The sequence below is a fragment of the Spodoptera frugiperda genome, chromosome 20, assembly GCF_023101765.2.
Source record: "Spodoptera frugiperda isolate SF20-4 chromosome 20, AGI-APGP_CSIRO_Sfru_2.0, whole genome shotgun sequence".
Classification (NCBI taxonomy): Eukaryota; Metazoa; Arthropoda; class Insecta; order Lepidoptera; family Noctuidae; genus Spodoptera; species Spodoptera frugiperda.
The window spans coordinates 12,258,820-12,284,948 of NC_064231.1; the positions used below are offsets into that span (position 1 = coordinate 12,258,820).

General features: G+C 36.5%; 4 protein-coding genes and 1 long non-coding RNA gene across 6 annotated transcripts in view; 2 read left to right on the plus strand and 3 right to left on the minus strand.

The window, feature by feature from the left end:
* Positions 1–2,348: 2,348 nt before the first annotated feature.
* LOC118261912 (cyclic GMP-AMP synthase-like receptor) lies at positions 2,349–9,566 on the minus strand. The gene is made up of 5 exons (XM_035572949.2): positions 9,389–9,566; positions 5,301–5,480; positions 4,409–4,872; positions 3,889–4,051; positions 2,349–3,799 (listed from the first exon to the last, which is right to left on the minus strand). Exons 2-5 carry the CDS (start codon positions 5,472–5,474, stop codon positions 3,137–3,139), a joined length of 1,464 nt encoding a protein of 487 aa, XP_035428842.1. The 5' UTR covers positions 5,475–5,480; positions 9,389–9,566; the 3' UTR covers positions 2,349–3,136.
* A 1,091-nt stretch (positions 9,567–10,657) lies between these two features.
* On the plus strand, positions 10,658–15,655 carry LOC118261916 (cyclic GMP-AMP synthase-like receptor). The gene is made up of 5 exons (XM_035572956.2): positions 10,658–10,826; positions 11,558–11,830; positions 12,793–13,009; positions 13,388–14,065; positions 14,484–15,655. Exons 2-5 carry the CDS (start codon positions 11,562–11,564, stop codon positions 14,850–14,852), a joined length of 1,533 nt encoding a protein of 510 aa, XP_035428849.1. The 5' UTR covers positions 10,658–10,826; positions 11,558–11,561; the 3' UTR covers positions 14,853–15,655.
* Positions 15,656–16,118: 463 nt separating this feature from the next.
* LOC118261922 (uncharacterized) lies at positions 16,119–19,821 on the plus strand. Of its 2 annotated transcripts, XM_050701339.1 has the most exons (5): positions 16,119–16,411; positions 18,266–18,512; positions 19,048–19,390; positions 19,427–19,513; positions 19,733–19,821. In XM_050701339.1, the coding sequence occupies exons 2-5, from the start codon at positions 18,502–18,504 to the stop codon at positions 19,769–19,771; spliced, it is 480 nt and encodes a 159-aa protein (XP_050557296.1). In that variant the 5' UTR covers positions 16,119–16,411; positions 18,266–18,501; the 3' UTR covers positions 19,772–19,821. The 2 variants fall into 2 exon arrangements, with proteins under 2 accessions (XP_050557296.1, XP_035428860.1); XM_035572967.2 differs by having other exon boundaries at positions 16,120–16,411; positions 19,048–19,513; positions 19,733–19,820.
* Positions 17,278–18,259, minus strand: LOC118261924 (uncharacterized). The gene is made up of 2 exons (XR_004782450.2): positions 17,861–18,259; positions 17,278–17,615 (listed from the first exon to the last, which is right to left on the minus strand). It is a non-coding gene; the product is annotated as an uncharacterized LOC118261924 (long non-coding RNA).
* A 202-nt stretch (positions 19,822–20,023) lies between the features above and the next one.
* The window catches only part of LOC118261915 (uncharacterized), an 88,216-nt gene continuing 82,110 nt past the window's right edge, over positions 20,024–26,129 (minus strand). Inside the window, 1 exon segment of the mRNA XM_050701336.1 lies at positions 20,024–26,128. Coding sequence (XP_050557293.1) covers positions 25,091–26,128 — 1,038 coding nt within the window. The 3' untranslated portion in view covers positions 20,024–25,090.

The following is a 26,129-nucleotide window of genomic DNA, read 5'->3' on the forward strand; positions in this document are numbered from 1 at the left end:
GTAAAACATTTTGTCTTACTTTTAGACAAGTTTCAAGCCTATATTGGTCCCCTGCTGGACATAAGCCTCTCCAATGACACGCCACTGAGCTCGATCTTCAGTTCTACGCATCCAATCACTACCAGCCACCTTGCGGATATCATCACTCTACATAGCTGGAGGGCATAAAATATTGTGACAATATCTACTGTTGTACCTACCAAATTACCATTTTCATTACCAGGTATCTAACCAGGAGCGTAGCTAGCGCCCTACGTATCTGCCGTAACACTTATACGGGGCCCCCGTGCTACGAGGTCCTACATAAGTAAAAATTAAAAACTCGCCAATATTTTTTTTTCATTTCAGAAATTAGGAAGGTCCAAGTCATGAATTATGTTTTTTCCGCGCAAAGCTTGTGTTCAAAAGTTGTTAGGTGCAACTGTAGGAAAATTGACGTCATCATAACGGCCCCCAAATATGTGCTCGCATAGCATCGGTAAGTCCCCTCTCTGAGGGTTGAGAGACAGGACATGATTGTCCCCCTCAAAAAAAGAAAAATGAGCCTCCTAAACAAATTTTTATACGGGGCCCGCCAAAACAAGCTACGCCACTGTATCTAAAGAAGCCATATCTTTTACTGCTACGGCTACTTATGGTCGCTTTGTAATGAATTAATCTTTATTTAGTTACCTGCGTACTGAATAACTTGGCTGATTGTAGGTAGCACTAACAAATGAGTATACACACTTTATGGTTCTTGATAATGAAGTCCATATGTGCTCGTGATTTCCATACAATGCTGGACAAAGGCTGGCTTACGCAGGTAATGTGAAGACATTTAATTTCAAGTAGTTAAAGATAACTTGAATAAAGATTTTTCTGTAGCTTCCTTATGACATTACTAGGTACTCTCGCTGCTCGGCTCCTTTTACGGCGCATTCCAATAACCTACACACATTTTGTATGGAGCTTATGTCAAAATTCTACCTCTGGCCTCTAGGCAAATCTACCGATAGGTAGGTTATTGGAATGCGCCGTTACTCGTAGCGTGTTGTTTGATAGCCTTACTCGTTCAATAAGTTGACTAAACACAACAAACAAAAAATCAAATTCGATACAGTCGGTCTGGAGAGAAATTTCCTCTTCTTTGAGCACTATAATTATTTTGTGACCATCATCGAGAAAGCGTTTATTGCAACTAAGTGTAGGTACAGACCTACACTTAGTTGCAATAATGTAATAAATTATTGCAACTAAGTGTAGGTACAGACCTACACTTAGTTGCAATAATGACTATCAGGTATAGTAAAGACGAGGTCTCCTTTTTTTATTTAGATAATTATGTTAGGTAACAGAAAGTTTTACTGTTTTATTTATTACGATAAACGTTTTAAAAAGTTTTTATTTAGTTTAGTTTAATGACATAGTTTGAATCTCCAGGATCCGTATATAGAACGTTAATGTTGCACATGCACCGCATGCAACTATGAGATCACAGATATTCATTTGGAATTCATAGAGCATTTCCTGTTTATGCACTAGTTCTATCTGGCGTTTACACAAAATCAATCATCATCCAATGACTTCTCCCGTCCTGGGCGACGGTCTGCCTAGCGGGTTACCGGGGCTCCGGCTCGAAAAGCAGGAGTAGGAACGGGGTGGTTTTAGTCAGTAAGAGTCTGAAATTTCCTCTCGCCTCGCTCAAAGCGGAAGACGGTGGATGATTTTCCCCACTCAAAAAAATGATGTCAATGATGGTCAGTATTTCCCCATCTCTGAGAAAAACACCCAAACAAACTTACGAGGTCAAATTTTTTAAGTCCTATTTTGTTGTACGTAACATAAGTGTTGAAGTACCTAATCGCTTGTGCTATCAAGTATATAGTACGTCACACTGCGATAGTAAATTCATTGTTGCGTATACATATAGGTAGGTACCTACGTAGGTATGATACAATTAAATGCATCAATGTTGAATTATGTACCTACATTGTAGGTACTATATGTAGTTATATATGATAACTGTGATGAACATTTTGCACAATGTTGCTAGGTTCTGTAGATTATTTTATCTATACTCTACATATACTATTTTACTAATATATAAAGCAGAAGAGTTTGTTTGAACGCGCTAATCTCCGGAACTACTGGTCCGATTTGAATAATGATTTTTGTGTTGGATAGCGCAGTTATCGAGAAAAGTTACAGGCTATAAAAGCTACGATCAATAGGAACCGTGCAGAGCAGGTGAAACCAAAGTAGCTAGTTTATGATAAGTTTAATCATCTATGTATATGTGATAAGTTTGATCCGTGTTGGGTGGCTCTTGAAGCCCAGACTCAGGAGAAGAAAGAAAACCACAGATATGACTAGTAATAAAATAAATTTAATTCAATAATAAAAGAGACCATAATTTTATAGGAATTCATAATATGCACCTATGTAATATAAAAATAAAAAATAAATTCATAAAATATGTAAATTACAATTAGCGCACAAGAAAATAATTAAGAAGTATAAAAACAATAAGGAAACAACGAGATGTTTTGACTTACAAATTATAGTAACAGTGATGAGGACGTTTCATGCAGCAACGTGACCCGTGACATGTTACATGAGATGCGCGTGCAACGTTGCAACACAGGTAATGTATTTGTTATGATTCAATTTTGATCAAATCTTCAAAGTCAAAATCATTTATTTCAAATAGACCAGGAAGGCATTTTTGAACGTCAAAATGTATGTAGTTATACTCGTTACGACATAACATTATTTTGTTGGGTTAAGTTTTCATTTCATTTCTACATATTATAAAGTAGGTTCGGTAATCTTTCCACTGGGTGCCTTGGCAATTTGCCTGCGTAGTACATGTGTAGCTGCATATATGGCAAACGTTTCTGTACGGAACAAATGTTCGCTAGAATCTATTTCGAGGTTTCATTATGTAAATAATTACGTATTATAGTCATACATTAGCAAAATCTGTGGAAATTCTCTTATGAGTCAACGTCATGGCAGCTATAAGAGTTACGTCACTGATGGAATTCTGATAATTCTATTATCTTGCGAATATTTCCTTAAAACTCATAAGTTTAAGTTTAACTCAAGCAAAAATCTTTCCCGTTGCAAAATTCCGTTAGATTACTCATGCGATTTAAATGATCTGGATCAGATCATCCGATTGGATGACTGGACTATATGTCATTTGTGACTGACTCAAAGCCATTTCAATTTTGTTCATTCTACACTCTAACAGACTAACTCTGTCTGATAGCTTGTTCATTTTACCTTCCAGCTCTTCAAACTTCTGGTCTCTTTCGTTATTAACACGCAGGGAGTCGAGCTCGTCCGTCAACGTTTTTAATTGGCTGGTCAAAGCGCTGTTCGGCGTTGACGACGACCCAAAAGAAGAGACAGAAGGACTCGTCATCAGCAAAGGTTCCAGCTCCCCGTGTTTCATATAAAACTCAGACTTTTTAAACTCTCTCATTTCATCTGCCGTCAACAATGCCCCGACGACCTTTTCAATATCATTCGCGTCGATAGCTGCAATCACATTCTTTAGTTTGTCGCAATAAATCTTCTGCAAACTATCCTTCAGCCCGCCAATCAAGTTGTGCTCGCAGTTCCAGAAGAAAGGAATATGTTTCTTGTGGATGGCGAGGTACAACTCCTCTACCATCGTACGGAACAGGAAACTGACTTTGTTTTTCCAGTAACCCTTGTCTTGTGTTTCGTGCACTTTCTTTAAGAAGAGCGACTTGATGTAATAGCTAGCAATAGCTCTCATCTCGAGCGCATCTCGTAACTTTTTCACCTGGAATTATTTAAAAATGTTTTCATGGAAAAAGTACTTGATTTCTACCTAAATAATTTCTACAAATTGTGTTATTTGTAGCATCTTACCAGTCGGATAGTTGTCTTCAACGCTTGACAGTCTTTGATAATTTCTCTCTCCTGTTCTTGGAAGGAGAGTCGCCAGCATCGGTTCTTTACGGTGACGTCACTCAGAGCCTTGTTAGGCTTGGGTACAACCAGCCAGTCCTTCGCTTGAACTCCGTCAATTACTCTAAAATAAAAATACTATATTGAATCAAGTCTGCATAATAAATCAGAACTTGAATAACGATTATAACGCATATAGGTATTATAGGTACTTTATTTGTATTGAAACCGTCCGTACCAAATGTAAACATGGGGCTCTTGTTTGGATGTAAATAATCTAGAACGTTAATAGTATTTTTGGTCATTAGTAGATTTTTAGTTGTGATATAGTATGGTTATATAGTTAGTTAGTTATATAGTATGGTTTTGAAGTCGGTTTTTTGTTGATTTGGGGCACAGGCTCGCTAATTCAGTACTGGTGACACCTATCAAGTTTTTGTTAAACTATCATATCAAGTAAGTATTATTAAAATCATCTAACCTGTAACCGTCCGGTACGCGAGGGTACGTGAACTTAATGACCGGCACTAAGTCCACATCCAGGGCATACTTTTCAGTTCCCTCGTCGTTTCTAATGTTCAGCGTGTAAGCCGGCCCTGATTCCTTGTACGTCAGCAAGTAGACGTCGCCGTTCACCGTCACCTTCCCCTCCATAGCGTTCAGGGCTTTTTGGACATTCTTGTGCATCCACTGACGGAACTTACTCTGCAATAAGTACTTGTCAGAGTCTCGCCACTCCCGCGTCACCTTGTGCGTCTTCTCCCAATCAGGCTGCTTGTCTAAATTATCGAAAGGATTCGTGATCTTCAGTTTAACAAAACCCGGCTCTTCGTTCTCAATAATGATGTCCGCATAGCTGATTGGCAACCGAATTACAATGTCCATGTCGAATTCATCCATCTTGCCCACTTTGATGTTGTCGGAGACGCTTCCACCGTACATGATCTGGTAGATGGTCACATATTGTAGTATATAGATGGTCATAAATATACATATTGTTTAAGACTAAAAGCTACATTTTACGCACGAATCGTTGCTGTAATTTGTAGGTACTTAGGTGCTTGTAGACGGGTTATATTTTTCTACACTGCACTGCATTATTGACTTAGGTATCATCTTATTACCAACACGGCTACAGCACAAATATTAAATAATTAAATTAAATAAGTTACAGTTTAGAAGCACCCTTATGTAAGTACCTACATCAATGTTATATTACAGTAACGATTCTGTATACAATGTGAGTTAAATTGCGTTCAGCCCTATAATTATGGATTAATGTATGTCATATTTGATAACGAATGATTTTTTAAAAATAAACACGTAAACGAGACATAAGTTATAAAAATAAAAACATTATGAAATGTATTTACCTGACTGGCGTATTTCTTGAAATAATTACATTGTTCGCCCATCTTCTGTTTGACTTGATCGAAGACGCTCTTGAATACATTCTGTGACTTCTTGAAATCATCATCTTTGATCGAGATGAACTGTTTGAACACCTCAGCGAGGTACAAGTCCAAACTCCTCTTTTTCGAGCTCATGATTCACTGGAACAAAAGAAAAAAAATATTTTAAAACTATAATTAGGATAATAGATTATCCATGTGACATTGTATGTTTGTAAAGGCACTCACACTACACAGTAGAAAATCTTAGAGCAAATCAACGCCTTAAAAATATAAGACGGGTTAGCTGAACCGATTTAAATAAAAAAAAAACTTATTAAATTATTTGACTATAAGTACAAAAAACTTTAGAAGCACATTCCCGATTGCCACGATTTAAATTTAAAAAAAAAAACAAATTAATTGACTGTTTAAAAAATAGAGGCACATTCCCCGTTAACGTCGGTCAACAGAATGTCGGTCGGTAAGTAATAGTATCCCTATTCCTTGGTCATCTGAAGTAAAGATTTATTGTTTTTCATTTGGCAAAAAAACAAAAACAATAAAATAGAAATGAATAAAACCGCAATGTCGTAATAAACGTAGAATACGTAGCTATGTAGGTAGGTATCTATATAATTACTAAATGTATTACAATAACAATCGTCATAGTTGTGTCGTTACATTAAGTATTTATTTATTAACTTTAAACTTCAACACAACATACTTACAAATACAGTGTAAGGTCTTAGCACGGTCTTAGTATTGTTATTTATTACTTACGCAAGATAACGTCACGCCTTTAGATACCCAAAGGGATTTTACAAGACGGTCTTTAAAAACGAAGCAACGTCACTCCTTTTATCCACGAAGGGATAAATAAAGGCAACACAAATAATATTATGTAATTATGTATTATCTAATGTAATATGTACTCAATTTTCATCAGTTTTGTAATAAGGGGTAAGCCTAATTACACACAGGGCATTGAGTAATTATATAAACCTATTATGTAGGCACTCGACAAGCAATAATCTTTTAAATAAGTATGGATAGGTATTTAACGAACGCAAATAGGCATGCTACTTAGAAGTCCCACTGATATTCAGAATTTTATAAATCGAAATACATAGTTACCCAATTATTTTTATCCCGATCAACTCTACTTCGATCAATCCTACCTAATCGAAACCGCGTCCCATTTTTTGGCCAACCAAAAACTGATGATGAAGAAATTGGAGACCAACCCCTTAAGCAATTATTTTAACACCAAAATATCGTTGAAAGTAGCTTATCTCAGCTTAAGAGGCTCCTTAAAATTCAGGAGAGGTGCTGAAATCGGGCATTATACAACGAAGCAAGCCACGTCCAATACTATAGGTGCTTAAAGTGCCACTTAATGATACCAAGTACCAACAAGCCAACAACACTTAAAATATATGGCAGTTTTAATTTAACTGAACCAGATAATGTAAAATCTCAACCTTAATACAATGCAATAAAATCCATATTTCATTGATTTCTACATTGAGTAATTCTTATTCGTAATGCCATTGAAAAATACACTTTATGGCATATAGATGAAAGTTGACTTTTTTGTCACTTTTTTGTTTCCATTTTGTACAATAACATAACTTAATTTGACTTTTTAAATTAACTATTCTATGTAGATTATAATACGATTGCTAACTTGGATCAGATGATTATTAACAGTAAAGTTGTGGGTTTATTTTCCTTATCAAAGACGTGAACATTTTCCTTATGACCTCTGTAGATTCATTTATTTATTTTATGTATCTAACATTTAAAATTATAACTGACAACTAAATGCTAATGGGGCTTATCATGTATTCATATTACTGTAAAACGGAAACTACTTAATAAAAATAATGTAATCTGTGTAATAGTAATTATGACTATTGTTGGATCTGGTTGGTGACTCAATGGTTGGGATTGGCTATGAATTGTATTGTGAATCTGATTGGAAAAGAGTAACCTATGGAATTTCTTGCTCGTTCTTCTCCATAGGAATCTACACTTTGGAACGAGCAAATAGCTTCACTAGAGGACTGACCGACAGACTGACGTTATTAATATTATTATATTTGCTTTGACGTTCAAAAGTGCCTTCCTGGTCTAATTGAAATAAATAATTTTGACTTTGACTTTGACTATGTCCCACCGTGATAAAGGTATTCTGGCATCCGAAAATGCCCAGTACCTATATGGGAATAGGCTCACCACCTATTACATGGGACATACAACATATATTGTGAAAAGTGGGTGTACATTGTACAGTGGTATTATGTGCCATAATGTGCACCTCTGCCTACCCCTTTGGGGTAAAGGCGAGACAATATAAAAAAATACATGACAATTATTTAACAGGGCACTTTTATAATAACGTCTACAGGAGAATTGTGCAACATTACCAAATTAGTAAGTAAGTAGTAAGTCAGTTTTCTCGTTACAAGAAAATGTTCCCAAACATCACTGACAAAAAGATCTATATTTTTAACATGGGACAACAATAGGAATGTCTGTCTTAAAAATTCAGTATAACACTGCACAATTGTATAAAGTATATTTGAACAATATTTATTATTGAAGTAGACTATCAGTTTTATCTGATATTATTAATAATTTAAGATATGTTTATCAAACTATCTATAGATTAATATACAATTTCATTGTGTTGGGGCAGACCCTTATTAGCATATTTTCCACATAAATTCTGTTGCAATTAGTATATTCGGATACAGTCTTCCTTGAATATAACTAAAGATGAAATAGTTTTTAATTAATATGATTATTCTAACATTCTTATGTTTTGTTTTTCACACAAGTGAACAGTAAGAACGAGCATTCTTGTAGATATAGTCAACAAATGGTACTAGTTATTATGTTAAAAAACAATCTAATATTTGCATCCAGGACGCTTATTGGTTAGCTATAACAACAAGTCTTGATAAAACCTTTAACTGCCAACAGAAAACTCAATCATGTGATTTATTAAATTAAATTATAATAAACCTTTCATTCATTAAATCAAAAAGCAAAGCCAAGTTAAGAATTCATCTTTAAATCTAGTATTTTAGAATTTGTATAAGTTTTCATCATCTTAAGTAAATATAGATAAAATATTAAGAAAGAAGGTCCATTAATATAATAAAAAATGAGGCAACAAATATATTGAGTGAAATAAATAAAAAATAATGGCTTTATTTAAGTTTTAACGTCAATTGTGTAGTCCGTGGCTAGCTTAAAATGGCATTTTTTTATGTTTGCGATACAATGCATACACAATGCTGGCTGTCATGTCAATATCATAATACTTATAAAAATAAACATTCAATAGAGACACAATGCTTTAGAGAGATTTCTACTCAGACAATCTATAAATATTGTAGTTTTTCTACCGGCCTATCTGGAAGTTAATTGGGAGATGCCAATGTTCAGCTGTGGACATCTTATGGCTGATATGATAATGAATCATATTTAAGGACATCCACGTTATAACTGCATTTAAATCTTATATATCAGAAGCAGAGTTACTTCTAAGTAAATTCTACAATACTGGCAAACTGTTCCAACGATACATCCTACTTCTATTAAAAAAGATATTCATAAGCTGAATTTAAAATATGAACCTATAACATAATCTGTAGTACCTAAACATAAAGTGCAATAGAGTAGGGAATCTTAATAATATTATGATACTGTCAAATGAGGTGAATAGATACAGAAAAGGGGTAAATAGATGTTAGAACATTTACCCAACATTCATTCACCCCTCTTCTGTATATATTCACCCCTCAAATTCTATTCACACCTTTTCACTGTATTTGAATACAATTATCACAAAAAGTCAACGCAACCAGACGGCAATCTAAGTTTCGTTTATACGAAGGTGTAATATTATGATAACAAAATCACAATTGACCAAGTACTAATTTATTAATGTATGCAAAATACTTGGAAATACAATTATCACTTTACACTTTTCGAAGATTTAGTTGGGATTTGCCTTTGTTCAGTAAGTTTGATTATAATATTGTAAACAAACTCACCAGTTTAGTGTTAGATCCAATTTTTGTAGTGCTATTGTGTACTAAGTAATGAAATATTTTATCAATTTCTTCACAGGCAACCACAATCTACCGAGGTAGAAACTAAATTGTTTCATGTTTCCACTTAAAGTCAAAGCAACTCTTATTTTTACACTCGTAAAATCGGGATTTCCTATGAGAATCATCTTTAGGGTTGACGTTTCTAAAGTAAATGTTACCCACAGCTCCACAGTGCTACTACGTCAAATTAATATTATTTATTTATTTAGATACTTTTGTTTTGTTTTGTTTAGCTAATATAAACTATCAATTAAGTATCAACTTTATAACAAAAATAAAGCTTTATATAGAAGCTTCAATAATTTCTGGATTTTGAAATGTGGTAGGTATTTTTCACGGAATACAGTTTCTGTATTCATGGTATTTTATAACTGAGACTGAGACAAATTAAACACTCTTGATGAAATGTCAAACGTATTATTTTTTCCATGAATTTTGTATGAAATGCGTTTTTACAAACTTTGTAAAGGTTATGATTATTATGTTACAAAGTTTTCAATCTCAATTCTATACATTAATAACTTTGTGTGTCTTTAAATTACTTCCAAGAAAAAGATTATCAAAAAAGATAAGAATAGAATTTTACGGCTTTCCCCAAGATGAAAAGTTTTTTTTTGCGTAGGCAATACCATATCAAATGTCAAAACGCCACAAATCCAAAACTTGAATCGATGTCTTTTTAAAGAGCAAAAATAGTAAAAAAGAATTGATTACATAACTTACACAAACATATTGAAAATATAAGATTTTAAATGCGGTAAATGAAAAGTAATATATTATAATATTTATTTAATATTTATCTGTACCGTCTCATAATCATATAAAAATCAAAAAAATCTGTACAGCTAATTATTTTAATCAGTTAATTGGCAAGGAAATATAATATTCTTATTATTTTCACTGAAGATAACAAAATATTTCTAGAACGTTCTCGATTCTTTATCACATATACTGGAATCCCCGATATCAGAACACTGTGTTGCCAACACAACGCTTTTATTTTTATTACCAATTTGTTAGTTTTTTTCAAAGTAAGTATCATATTATAAAAATTAAATAAATTATAAAACGTTGAATGCTTAGGTATATTATTTGTATATTTTTTTTTCGAAATCCATCTAATAGTTGAACCACAGGATAACAGAGTTGTTAGCTGGAGAATTATTTTCAAAGAAAGTGTTACTTTACCTTATCGGTAGGAATTAAAATTCAAGTGTGTAATCACCAATTTGATTACATGTACATATAAAACTTCAGGTTCTTCGTTTATAAAACACAGTTTCAGATTACTTTTGAGTCGTTCGTTGATTAAAAGATTGAAACTTTAAGTACTTAACTAAATTGAATACTTAGTGCATTAAACATATTCATATACTTGGTAAGTAAAATCATCGAGATAGAAATTATATTCTATGTAGGTATTTAAAATACCCAGTAGGTACCTATACCTATAGGTAGGAACCTACTTTTCTAAAGTTACCTACAATACAATACAATTTTATAGTTGAATTAATATTTTCTTTTACCTAACTATTTTATGGGTTTTTTTTATTCTGCTTGAGTTCTAAATTTACTTGTGTACCCCACTCAAATCCAACAATAGCGTACACAGACACACATTCATTGTTGATATTTGGTGCATCCGTGGGACACATACCTAATGTAAACTTTTTTTTTTTTTGTATTTTATTTCTTTTTTTTATTTTTATGCATGTACATCTGGTTCTTTTTTACCCGACTGCGCCAGAAGGAGGGTTATGTTTTTCGAGCTTATGTATGTTTTTTTATTACATTTTTGTGTTATGTTGTGTGTTTTGCGGCCTGGCCCAAATAAATGTATTTTCTTTCTTTCTTTCTATATTTATAGCATTTTAATTTTATTTAGGATTGTCTGTCTTGTACATAGAAAAAAAAAGATTTAATTGACTGGGTTATTTTTATATGCCGTGTTACTGTGTCCACCACGTTTCTTGCATTTTGTATCATTGTATGGAGTATGATGATAATGATAATGAACTATTACTTTCTTAATTTTTTGTAATACATAAATCAATCATATACACACAAATTGTTAATTTTTCTGTAGTTAAATCAGATTTATTGTTGCAGTAAAATGGATAACAACAACAGGAACAATAATCGTGAGGAGAATAGTGGACTGAATCCCTGGGCAATTGCAGCGGGTGTGGGGTTGGCTGGTGCACTGGTGGGTGGAATATCATATCTGATGAGTGGCTCAGAGGAGCGCAGACCACCACCCCATAGTGTTGAGGAGAGAATGTTAAGGAACACGCCCAGTGCCAGTAGGCCTGCCAACAACTCCGACGATAATAACGTATCTTCATACCTTTCTGGTTTGTTAGGAAGGATGGCTACGTCACGGTAAGTGTTAATTCTTAAATTACATAAAGTCCCCTTCTGGTTTTTGTATGTATTTTACTCTTTGATAGTGTAGTTCCCAGCGGGTTTACCGGGGCTCGAAAAGCAGGAGAAGGAAAGGGGTGGTTTTTAGTCAGTAAGAGTCTGACACTCCCTCTCGCCTCGCACAAGGCGGGAGAAGTCATTGGATGATTTTCCTCCCTCAAAAAAGGGCCACACCTTGAAAGCGTTATTCTATACTTAGGTAGTATATTTTTTACGGACAATGGAGGGCGTGGTCGCTACGCGTACGGAATAATTTATTTGTGTTAATTAATATCTAAGTACAAATTGTTGTGCCGGACATGGGACTGATATGAAGCTGTGTGAAATTTGTTTCTGTAGATAACCGCACCCACAAAATAAGATAAATGCTAGGGTAGCGTAAAAATTAAAATCTACCTATTGGTATTTATAAATAACCTTTACGAATAGATAAGAGTGCCCCAGCAAAGTTTTTTTAGTAGCCCTTTGATAAGTTTTCAGTTTTGTACCAGTATTGTTTTGTGAACAAGAGCTTTTTTGTTTCATGATCAAGTGTTTTTAGAAAAGGATGTATTCTCTTCACCGCTTCACGCTGTGTTGATAGTTTACATCCTACAAGAGTGCCAAAGTCTTGATAAAGAATCTGAACTCTGTCGATTGCACTTAAGAGCCGTAAATCACGAATGTAAAAACTTGGGACTTGAGACTATTCTCAAGCTTTAAGGGATTTTAGCGAGGGACGGTTGCATTAAAAATAATCATTCAATCTGAGGCAGTGAGATTGTAAGGTTGTCTGTCAATGAGAAAAAGTAGGTTAGCAGCGAGAAGTTAGCTTCATAGTTAGAGTTTTTACTAAGCGTTAGTAAATTAGTGTCTGAATACATCATTGGCGAAAGCCGTTTGCATAATATTATTATATCTATAAGTGACATTTATTTTAGCGGGAACCCTAACGTTGCGATTACCATGGAAGAGAGCCATCACATTCCTGAAAACCCAGTGATTACGAATCTTAATTCGTTACTGTCCGACATTCATGTGAGGTTCATAAAGTTGACTGACTTCGACACCCACTACAGAGTGTTTGACACGATATTCCAAGCTGTGCACAAGAAGATGAAGGAAGTCGACCCTTACTACCAGAAGTATTCAAGCACGGTGCGTATACCTACTTGTAATCTTATTATCATGTCTATTTTCCAAAAGTTTAATGCTAGGTCTTCTATTGAAGAGGAATTGTTTCAAGCAGCGAATATCAGCAAAATCATGTGCCTATTTACGTAAACGTTTAATTGAAAAATGCACTTGCAGTATTCACGACTGGATTAACTTTTGAGAAGATGTTTGTGTTCTCTCTTTTACCTTATGTCTATGTAGACCATAGGTATAAGTAGGAAGGCTGGGGTAGGAACGGGGTAGGTAAAGTTTATCAACCAAGAGTCTGACACTCTCTCTTGTTTCACTCAAGGCGGGAGAAATTATTGGATGATTGTCTTCCCTCAGAAAAGGTAAATGTTTTTTTTTTTAATATTTCAGGTTCAGTGTTGCGGCAGTCATTTTGATAATTTACGTATCGATAAACCTGACGAATTTGACATGGACATAGTAATCGGCTTACCTGTTAATATTAAGGTTGATCCCTTCAATCCTGACAATAGTGACATCATTTTAGAGGCTAAGTCCCCGGGATACGTCCAGCTCAAGATGGGGGTTCAGTTCCAAAAACTACCAATGAGGGACAGGGAAGAGTGGTTGATCAACAAAACTGCGTATGAATGGAAAGATGATGCCAACTATCTCCTGCGATCAAAGTTCTGTGATTGGTTCAAGGGTGTCGTGAACAAAGCTTTGAATAAATTTGAAGTTAGTAGTAATGGACGTCCCGTGTACTACGTGGAAGGAGTGCCGTATGTCATTGACAAGTCGGAGTCCGGGCCGGCAATGACGCTTTTGATTAGCAACAACTCTAGAAACTTCAAGTTGGATGTAGATCTGGTGCCGTGCTTCAAGTTCCCGGAGAGCCGATGGCCAATCAGCAAGTCTTACCGTGACATCCCACAGCGTTGTAAGAAGGACTACTGGATGGTGGTCGGCAAGCCGAACAAGGGCTCGCCGTGTGCGTACGACCAGTCTCGGTCGTGGCGCATAGCTCTGCACAATCAGGAGCGCGAGTTGATGTACAATTCATACAACTTGCGACAAGCTATTCGACTGGTGAGTATTCTAGATTATAATCCATGTATAGTAGTGCTATACACCTAAAGTTAGACCTAACTAATTTATAGATTTCTGGCTTAAATATTTTTAGTGGCTTAATGTGATTTCTGTTTAAATTATTATATACCGTAGTGAAAAATAATATCAAATCACGCCAATTAATTACTTTTTAAGCCTCGAAGAGTTCGGCAGAGACGCATAGGTGTAACGGGGTTTCAGACCCCGGGCAACGTTCACTGTTGTTGATAAATAATTGCCTAATAACTAGAAGCCTATCAATATTTAGTTCGGCTTAGGAATGACTCCTTACTCGGCAGTCACGCTTGCCACTAATCGACATCCTCACCTACCTCGACCAACGAGGCATTGGCAAATCCTACAATATAGTTAACTATTATTTATTTATTATTCACAGATAAAAAAATTGCGAGACTCGTTAGAAATGAAGAAAATAGCGAGTTACTATATAAAAACTATATTCTACTGGGAAGTAATGGAGATCAACAATCCGGAATATTGGCAGAGGAACAGCCCAGCGACTTTGTTCAAGCATATGGTAGGGAAATTGCATCAGGCTTTGGTGGCGAAAAACATACCTTATTTCTGGAATAAGCATAACAACCTGATTGGTACAGTACCACCTCAGATTCTGGCTAACTACGAGGCCAAATTGAGGCCCTTGTTGGCAATATTGGAGCAACCATCACAATACAAGCTGGTGGCCAAATATTTGTTGACACCGGAAGAATTCTATGATTATAACAAAAAGTTCCTACACATTTAATTTACCTACCATACCTATTTGTATTACTTTAAACTTAAAGTTACACTAATTGTGTAAAATTAAAATCTTCTCTTTAATGTTATTTTAAAGAGGATACAAAAAAAAAGAATATACCTATAAAACCTCGTAAAAAAAATTTAAAATACTATATCGATCTTTATCTACATATATTTATTAATGAATTTAATGATTGATCATCAGTAGGTGCTTTATTTACCTAGATCTGAAACAGACTCTCAGTTTATTTTCATTTTAATGGTAGTTAGGTGCCTACTTATAAATTAAGTTTAAAAAGACTTATACGTTATTATAACCTAGTGATAAAATCTAGTATATTTTTTTATTTTAACTTGAAATGTATTTAGTTATATACATATAACGCTCACCTAATAATATATTGGTACATCTGCAAAAAATGTGAAATTGACTTTATATGGTTTACGGGTTTAAAAGTGCATATTAATCTATTGTAATTTCCCTACTCACGCACGTAAAACAACGGTTCATTGGTCAGAAACTAAAAACTAAACAAGTCAGGTAAATTATGAAAACCGTAAATGTGCCAATATATAACTAGGTGTGCGATATAATTATAATGTTAATCAATCAAGTTGCATTTAGATTGAAGTACTGTACTGTACTGCCTGAGACAATTAAATCATTCCCATGAATTGGTTGACTGTACCTACCAATGTAAGTTTTATTTTAGACAGTTGTTTTTAATAACGGCAGACAGCAGTTGTTTATTGTAGTATTTTATTTTATTTTTATTGAATATTAAATATACCTATTTTAAGTGGCTATACCTTTGTTTTATTCCTTTTCAAAAACATCGAAATTTGTAAAGAATTGCATTTAATTGAAGGCTAGTGTTGACATTGGAAGTCTGTTCGCTTTTTATTGAATAAGCATCGAAAATTCATGAGTAGACTAGCAAACCCAGCGAACTCCGTTTCGCCACCAGATGGCTTCGCTTATTTAAGTATCAGAGATAGTGCTGTATGTTAAATAATATTTTCCGTTTCTCTTGATTTTTTTCTGAATTTTCCAACAAATGCAAAACCGTGGAAATCGGTCGTGTGTTCTGGAGTTACAGCGTTAGGAAGGAAAATCCGACTTATTTTTATATAATAGAATATATCTAAAATCTGACAGTCTAAGGCGAGGGATTATGTCGCAGAAGACTAAGACCTGCATATAGGTTGTATGCAGATACGGAAGATAAATTAGCCATTACTCTGCTGCATGCTTATGTCCTTTTTGAAAGAAATATCATTCAGACGTGCGGTATCTGCGTACCTCTGATTGACATTTGACACAACAAAAACATTTCAAAAAGATATACATATTTATACAAAAATGAGAAAAATTGAAACAAAATGGGAGACCGTGACAACAACAACCTGATACCGTTCGTGGCTGGAGTGGTCGTCGGTGCTGGCATCCTCACCTTGCTGTATAAATTCTTTTTATCTAGTAAACCAAAGAAACCATTGAGACTCAACCAGCAAATCAATGCTCCAGCCAAGTGCACTTGCTTAAAGGGAGGTTCCGACCCGGTGAGTTTAAATTTAAATGAAGTAGGTGGTTTGTTCTGGTCTTAAAGTATTCGAATTAACAAACTGCACACAATTTAGGTTTAAATGAAGTAGGTGGTTCAAGGTCTGAAAGTATTCGAATTAACAAACTGCACACAAATTTAGGTAGCCTTAATTTATCTTTCTCTCACCCTCACGCTCACTCAGCGTCAACAAGTTCATCCCAATACCTTAGAGCCAATTACTCTTGACTTATTCCAAAAGCAGACGACACAAGTAGGTAGGTAGGTATGCTGGGTAGCTATTAGAATCCTTGAAGCGATTTGTCCTCAGCATTCCTAATTAGGTGCAAAGAGATAAACATACAAACTCACATGAATATCAGATGAGAACAGATCCGGAACAAACATTTTATGGATCACACAAAATGTGGTTCCGAGAAGGGAATCTAATCCGCGACACGTTGCGCAGTAGTCATGGCGTCAATCATGCAATACAATGACGTATTTTATTATGGGTACCCGGCATCAGCTCATCGGCAGCCGCAGCGTGTAAAAAGGGCATTATTGTAGGGGAAGTCAGCTCAAAGCGGCCACCTTAACTTTGAGTTTAAAAAAAAGCCATTGAACGAAAGATTTTTAAAGAGAATTTTATACTAGCTAGTCGAGAATTTATCGAATTTTTGTAATGGCCAATTGAAATTTGCGCAAGTTGAATAATAATCATATGATTTGCAGATTACGAAAACTTGTCATAAAACCGCTTTGCCCGAGTGGTCGCCCAAAGCGGCCACGGGGGTAAGGGCAACGTGGCCACCCCAAAAGTTTTCAAGCAATGAATTGTTTTTTGTTGGAAAATACCGTGATTGACAAAATAAAAATACAAAATCAAAAATCGACACATATAATTCACATAAAAAAAAATCAACAACATTTTACCTATTTTTACAGTCAGTCATAAAAGTAATTTATAAAAATCGATATACTTGGGATTTGTTGAAGCCTCGAGCTCTGGCTATGGATGTGGGTTCTGGTTGTCGCAAGGTCAAATTAGGATGACGCATGATGAAGCCTTTATAAAAATCGTGTCCAGCCGTTTCATTTTTAAAAGGATGTGGAATATGGTTTGATTCAGCATATTGAAACACAAGCTGCAAAAAATCTTCCTTTGTGAGGCCAATAAAGAGGTTGTCCATATGAAACAAGTACTCTAAGACGTCTTCTTCCTGTTGTGGTGTAAACAAAATAAATAAGAATTATATCTATGCAGCGATAATATGAAAGTAATATGAAGTGCCCGAGCCGCTTTGCCTTTTTCAACCATTTTATTAAAAATAATATTTTCACTCACATTATTTACTATATTTCGAAACAAATACCACACAAAAAAGACAAAATAGATAAGTAACGTTAAACGTGCAATAAAAGCATTTTAATATAAATAGTTTTGACCAAAACAGGTTGAACTTACCTCGTATTATTTTAACAAAACGCACAAAAACATATTTGTCGTTACTAGAACCACGCGTTTGTTCTCACCGCTTGAAAATGAGTGATTGTTGCGGGGCGAGAGGTTTGTTTATACGTACAGAAAGGCTACGTTGCGCTATCATTTCAAATAACCGAAAAATTAAGAGTGGCCGCTTTGCCTCCTATGGCCGCTTTGAGCTGACTTCCCCTAATTTGACCACCATAATCATCAGCTGCTTGTAACTGATCCACGGCTGAGAAAAGGTCTTACACGGAGAAGCAATGATCATCAATGTTTTCTTTCCCCTCATGCTTGAGAAGCAGGCACCGTAACCATAGAGCTACCACGGCTATAGCTGTACTGTAATTGAACTAGCACTGAATGCGATCAAAATCTTCCTTGCAGTGTCAACTCCACGGCGGCGGTGCAGACTAACGCGTTAATAAGAACTTATTTCTATCCAATACGAAAAAAGAAGAACGCAACGTCAATGTCAATTGCTCCGTCAGTGAAATCAAACAAAGATGGGTGTCCGCAACAATATCACTTAACTCTTTTTACCGTAACATCTAAGGTCGCGCAGGTCACAAGAACAACCGCTAAACAAATATAAACAAGTCCTATCAAATTGAAATTTAATTATGTGCGATTGGTAAGTACTTTACTGATTTTTTCTTTTCACTTGTTGGGTGCAGGAAGGCTGCCAGAATTACTTACGAATAGGCGCATAGTGCAGCCTAATAGGTCACTCACACCTTCCACCTGCAACTGTGTTTAAGTTTTAGTAATCATGTCTATTTATTGAAAGAATGCTATGCTGAATAAGATGGAGACGATTAAAAAAAGAAATGTATTTAAAGTAGGCACCTATTTGTGTTACAAGTAAAATTGGGTTATTGAGCAACTGAGTCATACAGATTAATATCGAGTCGTGATAATGAATTAAGCAGGTATTCTTGCTCAAATTTACATAGTACGTAGGTATCTACGTCTTAAAGTAATTAGGTAGATTATTTTCCAAACAATTTAGGCATATAGTTATATAGCCACATGCTACTTAGGTATACCATGCACCTGGATAAGTGTTAACCTATTAAGAAAGCGAAACGCTAACATCAATGCTGAGTAGGTTTGTAGGTACCCCGAATCGTTTTAATGAAACTCGCATGTTTTGTGAATGATAACAGTTTAGAAGAAAAACAGCGGAAGGAGCGAGAACGTGCACAAAGACTTGCAGCCCGTGGGATCCGCGGTGGACTATACGGCCCGTCCGGTGGCGCGTACGATGGGGTGGAAGGTGGAGCCTTCGGTGAGGAGGGACGCTTTGACGAGTATGGCAACTGGGTTCCAGCTCGGGACCCGCCCTCGCGCTTTACTCCTGCGAAGATCCTGCTTGGAACGGCTGGCCTACTCTTAGCTCTTCTCGCATTGTTCTTGAAGACCGCCGACACTAGTTCTTCACCATTTCTCCACAAACTCTGTTTTTCATATCTTGCTCCAAACCAGGACCCAAATAGTGCAGCTGGCGCTGGCGCTGGAGCTGGCGCCGGCGCTGGCGGTGGCGCCGGCGCTGGCGGTGGCGCCGGCGCTGACGGCGGCGTTGAAATTGGCCCTGACGGAAAGCGACGCTACTGCATCAAAAAAAATAAGAAAGTAAGTCCCGAATCACCTGTTAGCTAGCCTTTCCTAGGTAATTTCCAATTGAGTTGGGTTCAGCTTCCGACTGAATGTTGTCACTATTACATTGGACCTTTTTCGTAGCGAACTAAACTTTATGAAGAAGTCTTGTTAATCTTTATGTTACATTAAATTCTGTCTAGTGTCTCCTTGTTCACAAACTCTAAGAAATAAAGCAAACTTTTTTTGTTACAGAAATGGCCTAGGGAATCTACCGACAAAGACGGACAATAACAAATCAATTAAACTATCGAAACATTTTTATATTTTAATAAATAACTAATAGTGAACAATTTGATTTATTTGTAAAATTCAATTGGTTTCGGTAATTTCGTCATTAATCAACTATCTTTACAGGTACCTACGTTTAGGGGTGAAATGCACCCCCATGTAATCTGATCTGTCAGGCAATTTTGTGAGATATATAATTCCATAATGATTGCATAATTCCGGTTATCCTACAGGTACAAAAAAAAAACAAGAAAATTTTGAAACAAAATATATTTAATACGATCTTCACTTTACAAATTCTCGTTCAGTAACTGCCTAATCGGCTTCAACTATAACTATAATAAGTCTGGGCTTGTAAATGACACAACCGTATAAGAAAATGTTCTACATTAAACCGTTAGTGCCTTAAAAACAAGGAACGTTAGGAGCTATGTACACAAACTTATAACTCAACATGAAGTCGACACGACCGATGATATTTATTACTGGCAGCAAAAATATGGCATAATAAAAAAAAAAATGTTGTTAAATTTTGGCGCCATTTAATGTTTAAGAAATTTGTTATTGGAGGGCGATGACCTCAGTAAGGGGACATTGAGATTGGAAGCACTATTAAAACAGTGTAAAATTAACTAAGTTAAATGGAAGTAATATTATTGTCAGAGGAGGAACTAAATAACTTCATTTACTAAACATACGGTTCTTTGTTCTTCAACATTAACATGAAACAGTGAGTACCGCGTAAAATCTTAAAAGCTTGTTTTATTCAGTAACAAGAGTATCTTATCGCCATTCACGTTTGTAGACGATAACTGATTATGACGTACCTATTTATATTATTTTAAGAACGTTATGATAACGTAAAAGGTCTGGTTAGTTCTCGAATAATCTATTGAATAGTATAATCGAGTGATATTTTCATAATAATGATGCAATAATTGCGACAGGGATTCCACTATTTGGTGAAAGCATCGATGTGGTTAATAAATGCATATTTTGTTAAGTACGTTACATATACATAGAGACATTGTAATTGACTATTTCCTCATATATGGGATTTAAAAGGATATTTGGGATAATCTATCAGTGGCAAAGTACCTAATTGACTATTGGCGCCGGTGACTCGCCTAAAACATGGGAAAACACAAAGTTTCCCACAAAGTGGGAACTTTAAGAAAACAGAGGTTTCATATTGTCCGGTACAAGTTAGTAATACGTGGCTGGTATTCATCACTATATCGATTGTATTTCTTCAATGGACAGATTAAATAAATTATGTATACATAAATAATTATAATTCAGTAAACCAGTAATGTAAAATATAATCGGCCGTGTGAAACTCGCGTTAACCTAAATATTGTAAAAATAACTAACCATTACCTACACTCTGTAACTGATATGCTTATTGCGGTGTAACTTTGTCCCCTTTGACAAAAAATATACAAATAATTAAGAGGAAGCCAGCTGGCTAAACTGATCCGAATTAGTGCTGAAACGGTTTTTATAATCTTATTGAGAAAAGTTACACCTAACGTGACACGAGTTTGTTACATACGTTTTTAATAAAACTCCAAAATATTAAAGTAATGGCTGGCATTTATAATTTAAGAAACTGCAATTTATAACTCTATTTCGATTTATAGCGTTGGTCAAACATATTGAAGTCACAAACAATTATTATATTGATGCCAAGCAAAAACAAATTTGTTTTAATAATAATTTATAGTCTTCTATTGCACATCACTAAATTAAATTTGAATAAATAAATAAACTTGACCATTCCAATATCGTCGAATTTCTATTAAAATTTTGAAAGTATTACAAATATTATTATGAAACTTAAAGTACATCGTTCAAATATAAAATCGAACTATTGCAATTACAATTTAATCGATTATTTCAACATTAAAGTTAATACTAACAACTATTTGATCACCAGACATGTATTAAAACTATGATTTATAGATCTTACTGGCGAACTCAAGGCAACACGATGATCATATACATTAGGCAGAATGCTACTGGTCCAGAATCTAGGCAGATGAATGTACAAAAGTATTCCCGCAATTATTATTGTAAATGATTTCTCTAAGCAAAGTAAGGTACTTGAATCAGGAAATACAATGCGTTTAGCTGATATTAAAAGGAGTAATTAACATCTATTCCTTGACTCTGATTTGTTGAAATAGTACACAGTATCTATCTAGGGGACACGGACAGTGATTTAATATCAATACTTGGAACTGATATATTTTTACGCACACGGGATTTACATAAAAATAATGTTAGATTACAGCGATAGGCACTTGCATACGTAGGTATTTCGATGAGATCACCTTCATGTCTTGAGATCACAGATAAGATAAATAAATAAGTTTCCCTTTCGACAAATTTTAATAATTATACTTATTTCACATCACAATGGTTTCAAGAATTTGCAAAAACGCAATCATGCTCCTCTTTACGTCAATAGTAAGGTAAAATTTGTTCTACATTAACGCTAAATTGCTTTGTTTTCAGCAGAATAGCAACTAACGTTACTAAAGGCGAAATATGAAGATAGCATGACATTGAAATACAGTGAAAAATGTTATTAACTAATAAAATCGGCTAGGAAAACATAGCTAATGTATAGAGCAACAATTGAAATATATCGAACAACAAATTGATGTAGTAAATACCACAGAGAATTCTAGTACACACAAACTAGTAAGATATGAGGCAGTAACCGTAATTATTGCAGAAAGGAAACTTTATATATGAAGTTGCCTTTATCTTAAGTGGCGACATCTATGAAAGTTACTGTCTCACATCTTACATGTTGTATGTAGTATCTGCTGCAAAAAGCTGCTAAGTAGTTCCACTATCAGTCTTAGTGTCCAATTGTGGCAATTGATCTCTAGCACATACCGAAAATGGTATTTACCGGCACTTAGGAGACTCGATACATGTTAGTGATCAATTGACGATAGAAATGCATTCAAATCTAATAGGTAGAGAAGTTCCATCTATGCATTAGCACACATACACTTGGGAGCATAGAAATGGGAGTCACTATCGCTTTTTTCTTAGAATTATTTGTTTTACAACAAGATACTCTCATTTTAAAGGTTGAAATTAAATTGCTCTTTTATATTGTAACTAAACGACATACGTCACCAATTAATTAACAAAATACTTGTCTATAATCAGAAAATATTAAGAAATGAAAAAGAAAACACGCTAGTGGCTCCGTTACTTTGCTCCCAAGTGTACTACATTAAATTGAAAACGATGTGTATTGAAAGATGGTACAGCTGCAAGGACACAAAGCATTTCTTCGCCTAGTTATGGACGGACACGTAATTGCTCATTCATAATATATAAATTAAGGAGTTTCAACACTAATTCGACATCCTGACGTTGTATTAGCCTTCACAGACGATGCCCTCTCGTTCAGCCAGTACATTCAATGTACAGTGAGTTCTTGAGTAGAAACGATTAAAAAGTGTATTGTGTTTTTATATATGAATAAACTTTTAAGATTTATTTTACGGTAAATCTGGGCAGTATTAAAATATTTGTATGTTACCGTCCTGAACGAAACGGCACAGTGTGTAAGGCAGACGAATTTATAATTTGTTTCTTGAAATATTTTCTTTTGGCACTGACATCTAAACCGCATTCGCGGATCAAGTATTCCACAACTTCATCTCAACATTAAATATTTACACCATGTATACCCTGAATTTAACAATATAACCATGATTTTAAAGTAAAATATACTATAAGATGACGATGATATTTAAATACACTATATTAATACTGTATTTACAAAAATATGATATTACTATAACGTTTTCAGTGTTGCCCGTTATTTTATTTAATAATATCAGCTATTGTTTGTATTTGTATGCAAATTTTCGGTTAATAAATTTGCAAAAAATATAATTTTCAATGACTAATGAGGAAATTCTACCATTTTGGTAGAAAGTAAAACAACGGGCAACACAAAACAGTGTGTTTTCTTTATAGTTCGGTGTGATTTTTGACACATATTTGTACATTATATTTTGTTTAGAGGAAAGTGGAAGGTGGAATGCACGTGGTGTCATAGATTAAAGCCGAGAGAAAATAATAACACAGTCACAAGTAACTTATGTTTTACTTACAGTGCTGGGCACAGCTTTATCATTCCCTTGACTTTAATTTACGAACCCACAAAAGTTTAACATGTGCATCCATTTTGGACATTTGAAAATGTTTGTTCAATGCTTTCGTGTTAAGTCTTAAACATTCGTTCTAAATGGTCGTTCATTTTCCTATTACACTTCATATATTTTCGCATAAGTAGTTAACACATTTTTATTATTTATTAATCCGACGGAATTCGCCAAAAATGACACGTTTTAAAAGACTAGCAACGCGCCATTTTGTTTTGTAATTTTATATAATTTTAGGACGAATTTAGCCCGTATATTATGAGTATACATATAATTTATGATGTAGTAAAGATAAATAAAAAATGTTTTTCCAAAGTAAAAATAAATTTTAAATAATATGACTTTGTCGAAGTTTAACGAAATATAGCAAAATGAATCTTTGTATAGTTAAATTATAAATAGGATCTAAACGCAATCAGTATTCCACTGCTAACGTAACAAATTAAGATCAGTACTAATCCGTAGCCAACATTATTATGACAACTTAACTTTAAATTTAAATTATGTACACACTTATAGTAGCTGTAAACTGGCAAGTAATATTTAATACTGGAAACATAAAAATAAATTATAAAGTTATTGAAACATAACCTAAATAAATGATTATTTACATGTTGCAAAACTGCATCTGATGTGTTAGCCAAATTAAAATTCAGACCGCGATGCCGTCTATAATATTTAGACTAAAAAAGACTAAAAGGCCTTCATAATATACGGATAGGCCACGTTATAAAGGACTATTCAACCACACATTGACTATATCACCGATAATTTCGACTAATCTCCTCTACAACTTTCTGTCTAATCTCAATGTTCGCCTTCATTACAAATATAAGTAAAGTACGAAGTTACAATCAGTCAAACAAACGTGAATTTGTGTCGGCAGGCCGGCCGCGGGCGTCGCGCGCCGAGCCTATAGTACGGCGTCTTCCTCGACGGGACGTCGGCACTAGCCTTGGAAAATACTGCTTCTATAATATTATTGTGATCAAATATTCTCAATACGCGAATAGGGTCGCCTTCGTTACGTTAAAAAATAGTTTCTTCTGTAAACACTATGGAAGTCACAAATCCGCGGGCGGGGCCCGGAGTCGAAAGCAGAGCCGGGCGGGCGCCGGGGCTAGGAGCGGCTGTCGAACAGAGGAAGCTTCGAGCGCACGGCGCCCTCGCACAGCGTGAGGCGCGCGGCCGCCTTGCGCGGCGCCAGGCGCAGGCGCGCGCCCGGCCGCAGGCGCTCGCACGGCTGCCCCGCGCCCGCGCGCTCGAAGTACTCCACCATCTGCCGGATCTGCAGCGAGCGCGCCGCGCGCGGCAGGCGCTCCTCCATGTACAGGCTGTCCGAGCCCGCCAGCGACGCCACGTCCTCCGAGCTGTCCGTGTACACGCTGGAGCTGCGCTTGCTGGGCCCCGCGCGCGCGCGCCGCGCCCCGCCCGCCGCGCAGCAGCACGCCGCCAGGATGTGGTACTCGCACAGCTCCGCCGCGCCCGCCTCCGCCTCCGCCTCCGCCTCCACGTCGCGCCGCCCGCACAGGAACGTCGACGCGTCTTCGTCCAGACTGCGGAGCGAGCCCGACGGAGCCGACAACGCGGAGTCGTCGAGTGGTGCGCGGCGCGACGGCCGAGCGTCTAACGCGCGATCGTATTGTAGGAGGCAATCGGCGCAGAGTCGAGCGCGAGCTTCGCCGGTGGGCGCGGGGCCGGGCGCCGCCTCGCTGACGTCGGGGTCGCGGCGCCACCACCAACACCGGTGGCAGCCCACCAAAGAGCAAGGACACACGGCGGCCCGCGGTTTGGCCCCGGCCCGCGCGGGACACAGCTCTTCGTTGGCGACGGAGAAGATGCCGCTCTCGCAAGAAGCGCGGCGGCGTAGCTCGTGCGCGGGAGAGCGCGGCGCGCGCGCGTCGAGCGAGCCGCGGCGCGACAGTGCGGGCGAGGACGGCAGCGAGGCGGCGCGCGCGTCGTCGGCCGCGTCGAGCGCGCGGGACGCGGCGCGCGGCGGGGACGCCAGCGAGGCGCAGGACGCGGAGCCGGGGTGCGGCTCGAGGATCTTCTTGACGCCGCGGAAGGTGTCGAGCGGGCGGCGCGCGGCGGTGGGCGCGGCGTGCGCGTCCCGCAGCAGCATGATGTGCGCCAGGCGGTGCAGGCGCGCCAGGCGGGGC